The sequence below is a fragment of the Sphaerodactylus townsendi genome, linkage group LG04 (assembly GCF_021028975.2).
Source record: "Sphaerodactylus townsendi isolate TG3544 linkage group LG04, MPM_Stown_v2.3, whole genome shotgun sequence".
Classification (NCBI taxonomy): Eukaryota; Metazoa; Chordata; class Lepidosauria; order Squamata; family Sphaerodactylidae; genus Sphaerodactylus; species Sphaerodactylus townsendi.
The window spans coordinates 102659296-102667374 of NC_059428.1; the positions used below are offsets into that span (position 1 = coordinate 102659296).

Genomic DNA, 8079 nt, shown 5'->3' on the forward strand with positions numbered 1-8079 from the left:
ACCATTATGAAGACCGAGGTCAAGGGTACCGTTAATTCATCTTCATTTTTACTTTAAAAATTCATTTTGGAGGTATCTTGTTTGTGCCTGTTTGTAGATGCTTCTCAATCAGCTTCGGGCTGTCTTTGATCAGATCCTTGAATTTCAAAATGCTCAAGATACATTGTACAGGGCCGCCTTGGAGGAGCTACAGCTACGGTTACAATTTGAAGAAAGAAAAAAAGAGCGAGAACTTCAGGTAACAGAAGCGTACAGTGGCATTCTGTGTGTGTATGAGAGAGTTTTTCCTCAAAAGGAGCGGGTAAACAAGTCTTTGTAATTATAACTGAAGCCCCTATCCATACTAGTTTTTGAATAATCCATAACTGAAAATGAATATGAAGCTCAAACCTTAATTTTTCCATTAAAATAATTTTGGTGGCCATTTTTGGTTTTTAGACCAGAGAAATTCTTCCCTTGTAGTTGCTACACAGTTCGATTTATTTCTTAGGCTTTCAGATTTGAGAGATCAGCAGACTAATTTAAGACACTTTCAGCCTTGTTATACTGGATATTCTAAGAAAATCAATATATAGCTTTGTTAATAAATATTGATGTGTGAATATGTGCCTTTTGCTAATCGCAAAATGTGCTTTTTCAACTTAAGGGTGAATGGGGAGTAATAGCTTCAGAAGAGGAAGAAGAGAATAAAAGAATTAAAGAATTTCAAGACTCAATACCAAAAATGTGTTCACAGCTGCGGCTTCTTACCCATTTCTATCAGGTATTAATACTTTTTCAAAATATCAGTGATGAATGTTTGTAGAAATGACCTCTTAATGAGTATCTTTACTGTCTCTTTTATAAAATACATGCTGTTTTAATGCAACATTATCTGGACAGTATGGAACTTGGAGGAAAAGCAGTATTTGCAACGAACAGTATACCCTGTTCCATTGTGGGATGTGTGACATTCCTTCTTAGTAGAGGAATGATCAATAACCCAAATAACATTCCCCAGACATAGAATGGCTTACAGATAAGCCTGGTTGAGAGGACACTCAAACAAAAACAAAATACTAAAACATCATAAAATCATTAAAATTAATAGACAAAAACACCCATTAAAGAGCGATTGTACGTTAAAGAGTTCTGCTTGACAACAAAAGCTAGAATGCTGTCTGTCCCCACGAGTCATTCTGATAGGAACAAATTTCATATTCACTGTGGTGCTAATTTCAGTAGGTTTTAAAAGTTCTTTCATTTCATTAAAGTCTGGTTCTCATCCAAGGTAAACTTTCTAACTGCTTTTGTGTGGATGTAGCAGCTGGCACTCCCAAACAGTTTCTATCTGGGCTTTTTAATAGTTGTTGTAGACCAACACAGCTCGTGTTTATTTGTTTTCTTCATTTATACTCTGCCTTTCTCCCCAGTGGATATCCCCAAGTGGTTTTATTTGATTCATTTATACCCCTCCTTTCTCCCAAGTAGGGACCCGGAGCCGCTTATTTTATCCTTACAAGTTGAGAGTGATTGGCCCCCAAGGTCCCTGTGAAAGTTGGGGTCTAAAGGCCACGTAAGAAGAGGTAGTGAGTGTTCTGTATAGCTTGACCAGAGGGGTTTCTGCCCAATCTTTCTAATGATAGATTGAACTCTTGTGGCCTTCAAACATACTTCTTATATATGATGGAAACTGGATTAACAAAAATAGCGTTTATTCACAACCGGGATAAGAGAAATAAGAAGGCTCAGTAATGAGGTTTAAAACTTTTTACAGCTAATACCCAGCTTTTGCTGAACACATTATGTTTTAGATGTTAACTCTTGGGTGTACAAAACATTTAACAGCCAAGCCTGATCATTGCTTTTCCCTCAAGTTCAGAATTCTCACAGTGTAAACGTGAGTTTCTCTCAGAAATTACAAATCATTCACCAGTTTCCCTCAAAAACTGGCTGTTGAGACTTCATACTGTTCCCCAAGCATTCACTGTGCTAGTCTGTCTTCCCATAAAAGTCAGGCTCTGAGACTTGTATAGTCTCCTGAGACAGGTTCGCTCCACTTCAACATTCTGGTGATGCAGACCCTATTTCCATGCATTCGCTGGATTAGCCTGCTTGCAGACATGGCAGTCTCTGAGGCGGGATCTGACCTGCTTGTCTCAGTTCCGACTGGTCTGAGTTGATCTCTCTTCTTTGTCCCACCCACCTAGCTTCCTCAACCATCTCTGGGCCCAGCTTGGTTGTTAGCTGCTCTGCACAAGCGTATGCACACCGAACAGGCATACAAGAGACTGATGACTGACAGAAAGGAGCAGAACTTCAGTCACAGGCCCTTTCCGCACAGCAAATGTAAAGCGGGTCGCAGGTGGGATAAATGAACCCGTCATAGCCACGGGCCATTCACATGGCTGGGCACACCATGGTCAGTGAGCACATTGGCCGAGGTGCACACCTTTGCACAGAGGCGCTCCCCCCCTGCTCCCCCTCTCCACTGCGTAGCTACGAAGCCTGGCAGGCATGGACTTCCAAAGCCATGCTGCTGTCCCTTTGCCCCTCCATAGCTACGCAACAGAGAGGCAGGGACAAAAAAAGGGAAGTTGGTCCAAGTAATGCGCTTCCCAGCGCAGCCATTTGCTTGGTCGCGGCTGCAATCCACAGTAAAACTAAAGAATCGCGGATAGTGCAATTCTGGAAAAACCCGAGAATTCTGGATAAACCCGTGGAGTGGACTCATGTTAGGAGCGGGATCCTGTGAAGTCCCTCCCCTCCCACAACACGAGTTTTATAGCGTGGTTAGCCTGCGTTTATTGGCCCATGTGGAAGGGGCCACAGTCACCCAGCAAGCTTCCATGGCAGAGTAGGGATTCAAACCTGGGTCTTTCATACCTGAGCCTGAAGCTGTAATTGCTGCGTCATGCTGACTCTCATAATAATTTCATTGTATTCAAATGCTACTATGTATATAAGTTTATATGAATCTGTTTTTCCCCAGGGCATTGTGCAGCAGTTCTTGGTATTACTGACCACCAATTCTGATGAAAGTCTTCAGTTTCTGAGCTTCAGGCTGGATTTCAACGAACATTATAAAGCCAGGGAACCCAGGCTTAGGGTGTCCTTAGGCACTAGAGGGCGACGTACGTCACACGTATAAACCTCTCTGCAAGGAATGTCTCAGGATGGCTGAAGGTCACCTGTTGCTGGATGTGGCAGTCCAGATCAGCTTATACTCAAACCAAATGGCATGCAACGGGGGTTTGTTGTTGTCACAAACAACCCATTACCAGTCTCGTGATTGTGCAGAAAGCAAAAAGGCTTGTTTCGTATATGTAATGTTTGATATTATTAAGTGAGCTTAAAACGTTGAGGTTTTTGCTTATGAACTCATTAACAAATCACTATATTTTTCTGTGGTGCTTTTGAAACATTCTGCCGCCATTTGTATTCGTCTCCAGGAAATTTACATTCTAATTTCTTATTTCAGTTCAGGAACCATTTTTGTTCTAAAACCACCATAGAAGGATCAGGTCAATGAATAGATTTGTAAAGCAAACTTTTTTTAATTCCTTTTTTCAGAGTTGTGATGTACTTGACTGTGTGTTAAAACAAGTCAGTTAAAACTACATCCGATAATATTTAACATTTTCGAAACAATTTATTTTTCCAGAAAAAAATTTAAAAGTACTGTACAGAAACAAACAATAGAGACACAACTGGAGTGAAAAAATAACTAATATCCTAAAAATGAAGTTGGAGCCTCAGCATGCTCAAATAATGAAACATGTAAATATGAATAGATGTGAATGAAGTATTTTGTGTTCAAAATCTGGTATATTAGAAATTAATTTAAATAATGAAGACTACTTATTTTTCTTTCCTTGCCTATTTTTCCATTGTACATAGTTATATATTGCTGTCCAGATTTTGGGGAGAAACATTTTTGTAAGGAAGTCACTATATATCAAGTCATAGCCAATTACCATTTGTTATATTCACAGGTAAAACACTTAGAGAATAAACACAGTTATATTTCAAACATTCTTGTCTGTTTCCTCAACTGTCATCATTTTGAGTACAGCTTTCTGTCATCTTTTGCAAAGTGAGGACTGACACCAGATGAAGAATGCGAGCGCACACTTCATAAGTTAAGAAGTCCACTTAGCAATTCCTGAAACCCACTATTCACTGTTCCACCCTAAGCACAAAAGGGTTTAGGTTAACTAAACCCAGAGCTGCTGCATCTGGAAGTTTACCGGTGACCAACTCTTCGGGCATGGTATTGATACCATGCTGGTGAAACTGGAATGGCCGCAAAGCAGTGGGAGGTGTCAGCAATGTATGGAGGCATAGCTGGACCTTCTCTGCTATTTGAGTCTCTCCAATCCCAGGTCTGATGCTGGCATGGTTAGACAACAGCAGCCCAGTCCTGGTGGGTGGTGGCAGCAGCACTGAAGGGATGTCCCTAATCAGCATCCTGTGGCTTGTTCCACAGAAGGGAAACAAATGCGTAACTCCTCTTGATGTCCCACTTACTGCATCTACAGTAGGAAGAAGAGTTGGATTTATAGCCCCCCTTTCTCTCCTATAGGAGACTCAAAGGGGCTTACAAATTCCTTTCTCTTCCTCCCTCACAATAAACACCCTGTGAGGTAGGTGGGGCTGAGAGAGCTCAGAAGAACTGTGACTAGCCCAAGGTCATCCAGCTGCCGTGTATTGGAGTGTACAGGCTAATCTGAATTCCCCGAATAAGCCTCCACAGCTCAGGTGGCAGAGCAAGGAATCAAACCCAGTTCCTCCAGATTAGTGTACACCTGCTCTTAACCACTACACCACTGCTGCTCCTGAGGATGAGTCTTCATCCACTCGTGTCTTGGGCAGTTGCTGGGGACCCTTGGTGGGTTGCTTCTGGACCAGGGTTGACTGCCGCCTTGGGCTCATTTTCCTCTTGGATTGTTGCACAGCTTGTAGGTGAGCTTCCGCATCACCAGCCAAGCAGATCCAGCCCATCAGGGTATCCGGGTCCCCGGCTACCATGGCCTACTGCATTATTTCTGGGTTAAGTCCCTCCTTAAACATATGCACCGAGATATGTTTGGGCCAGTTTTGTAGGCAGCTCACTAATTGGCAGAATTCGGCTGCAAAATTTGCTACTGATTGGTTTCCTTGCTTCAATCTCTGCAATCTTCTCTGGGCCTTATCCTCTAGAAAAGGGTCCTTAAATTGTCCACTCAGGCCCAGCATAAATTGGTTGAAGGACTGAAGTTCAGGGGCACCTCCCCAGAAGAGACCCACATACAAGGCCACCCCTTCCTCCTCCAGCAAGGCCCCCACCTTGTAGATCTGGTCTTCATCTCTTTCATAGTTATCAGCATTGGCCTGCATGTAGGTTTCCACCTGGACCAGGAAGTATGCCAGGTTGTCAGGAGTTGTCATTGAAGGTGGCTTTTAGTTTTCTCCATTGACACAGCCTACGTTCGGGCCCTTGTAGCGGCGGCCCCTGCAGTGGCAGGGCTGGCAGCAGTGGCCCCTGTGGCCTGGGCTGAATTGACCCCACAGATGCACCCTTGCCTCTAGGTACCAGCCCGGTGCCTGCGTCTCCAGGCGGGGCCTCTCTTGGTGGGGCACAGATTCCCACATCACCCTGGAGTCAGTGGCCAGTTTGGAGACTTCTCAGCCAAGGGTCAGGTGAGGAGGAGGACCACCTGCTTCTGGAGCAGCTGAATCTCTTGCTGCATCCCCTCCTCTCATCTCTACACATCTGGATCCCATATCAATGCTCAATTTTGGGGGTACCTCGTGTCCTCTTCCAGGTTGGAGTCACCCTCATCCAACTCCCTTGAAAACCAGGTGGACTCCTGTTGACTCTTGTACTGTTTCCAGGGATCTCACCTCCTCACTCCCAGGTGGAAGGTTGGGTGTGTGTGTGTTGAAACCAGGATGGGGGAGTTGGGAGAGGTTGCGAACTCCAGTTGTACGGGCATCCCCACGTCAGCCCCCTGTCCTCCATTACCTGGCTGGTTGGGGACACGTGGCTCGGTGCCGTCTGCACCATTGCCGTTTTCTTTGGTTGGGAATGGGGTGGTTCCCTGTTTGCCTCAGCTCTGTTGATCCTGCCTGTTGCTCAATCCGTAGACATTAGTATGGGCAAAGATGTGGGATTTTAGGGAGAACTGGTTTAATGTCCCTGGATCTGTAGACAATAATCAGACTCTTAATTTCAAATCAGAAGTGTTTATTGACAGACATCAGGTGGCATGGCTAGAGAAAGCCAGTTCTTGCAAACTGTCTGTAGGTAAAACCTTTTATTCCCAAGGCGTCCTCTCTCTCCCGGCCCCACTTTCTCACCCCATATCAAAGGCAGAGTAAATAGGACAGGAATGTTACAACCGTTACTTTCTTCAAGGCCAGTGTGAAAGATAAGGGCCGAAGCTGGCTCTTATTTGCCTCTAGTTCGCTACCTGTTGCAGAACAAGGGAAGGCGGGATACTGAAAGTAAATATCCATTAACATGACAGAATCCTCTTTGATGTCGGGAAGACCCTTCTTGTCAACACCATGGAATCTGATCTCAGTGCTGGAAACCCCAGGACTGTGGGCGAGGATACATCCGTTTGTTTAGAGGTAATAGTTTTCACCCATTTCAGAGTCTTCCATCTGTTATCACAATTAGATCTAGCTTGTTTTGTAAACTCAAGACAATGCTGGCAAGTGACTGTGCTCCACTTCATGGTCTTCCCCCAAACATAAAAGACAACGTCTATGTCCATTTGTGGATGGGATTTCTCCACCCACCCATCCCCAATGGAACACTTCTTAAATGTTGTACATTGTGTTATATTGTGTACAGCCCACAAACTGAAGTTTTCTTTGTGTCTCATATTGTTTAAATAGACAGAAATTGACATGAAGTTTCCTTTAAAGCAGGGGTCCCTAGCATGGTGACTGGGAGCGCATGGTGCCTGCCAACACCTTTTCTGTTTTTAAGAAGTGGATGGGAAAGGTGGGGCTTTTGCCCTGCAAGGCTTCTGATTGATATTGGAGATTTGATTGGCTGTGCAGATTTTTTAAAATATTGCTTTTGCTACCACAACACAAGGACCTACACTGTGTTATTGAAGTTAAGCTGTGGCAATCATTTTGTGGCTGGCTTCACCACCTGTGGCAGCCATTTTGTTGCTGTGCCCGCCATGTTGTGTTAAAATTCCAAGTGTGCCTACAGGGTCAAAAATAAAAATTAGGACCCATGCTGTAGAAGCAGCTGTGGCAGTTAAGGAACAACTAACTGATGGGTGAGCATGGATCCACCCACTCTGAGCATGCACAATGAGCAACTGTTGTAGGTGAAGATGCTAATGCTCAAAATTTTCTATTGTCTCTAGGTTCTAAGGTACAGACCATGAAGAAGAAAAACACAATTGGGAATATTTAACCATACAAAGTTTGTTTGGTTATTATTTTTTGCTGTCGCTTCCCATATATTTTAGTCTGTATCTTGATAGAGGAATAAAGGTTACTGAGTGTTTTGTTTTGTTTTTTCTGTCTCTCCTTTGTGAATGAGAGTACCATTCCAAGATAGGGACCCATATATACAATAGGATGAATAGTTTGAAGTATGTGCCCCAGAACATGAGAATGGTTCTACACTTGTAACAGATTTTAACTTTTTTCCCTCTCCTTTCAAAAAAAACGATAAACGAGGGGGGACTGAAAATCCAGTAATTAATTTAAAAAGGGGGTGAAAAAAATATAGAGTGGACACAAAAATATAACAGTGGTGCAGATTTTAAAGGAAGCTCTGTACCTGACAGAACCACAGTGGAGATCAATTTGAATAACAATCCAACCCCTAACCAGGTTTCTTTCACTCTTGATAATTCTTCTACTACCCTTCCAAGTGTTTAAAAACCACACAGGATGGAAAGGAAAAGGGAAATGTCTTTTTTCCTATATTTATTTTTATCTCATTTTTTTTCAGTATAAGCTTGATGTGTCCTCTTCCAAAAACCAACTAGGATCGATCCTTCTTAGGATTCTAGGACTGTGCCAGTTATGTGACTGTTCCCCAAAGGCTACATGTGCTGACTCCACCACACTTCCAGGCCT

At 43.4% G+C, this 8079-nt stretch overlaps 1 protein-coding gene and 1 long non-coding RNA gene across 3 annotated transcripts in view; both read left to right on the plus strand.

The window, feature by feature from the left end:
- TUBGCP3 (tubulin gamma complex associated protein 3) overlaps positions 1–4016 on the plus strand; it is a 47542-nt gene extending 43526 nt beyond the window's left edge. For both annotated transcript variants that reach the window (XM_048493647.1, XM_048493648.1), the window contains exons 20-22: positions 98–238; positions 647–763; positions 2972–4016. In XM_048493647.1, coding sequence (XP_048349604.1) covers positions 98–238; positions 647–763; positions 2972–3130 — 417 coding nt within the window. In that variant the 3' untranslated portion in view covers positions 3131–4016. The remainder of the gene's footprint in view (positions 1–97; positions 239–646; positions 764–2971) is intronic.
- Positions 4017–5899: 1883 nt separating this feature from the next.
- Positions 5900–7505, plus strand: LOC125431903. The gene is made up of 2 exons (XR_007244359.1): positions 5900–6597; positions 7356–7505. It is a non-coding gene; the product is annotated as an uncharacterized LOC125431903 (long non-coding RNA).
- The last annotated feature ends 574 nt before the right edge of the window (positions 7506–8079 follow it).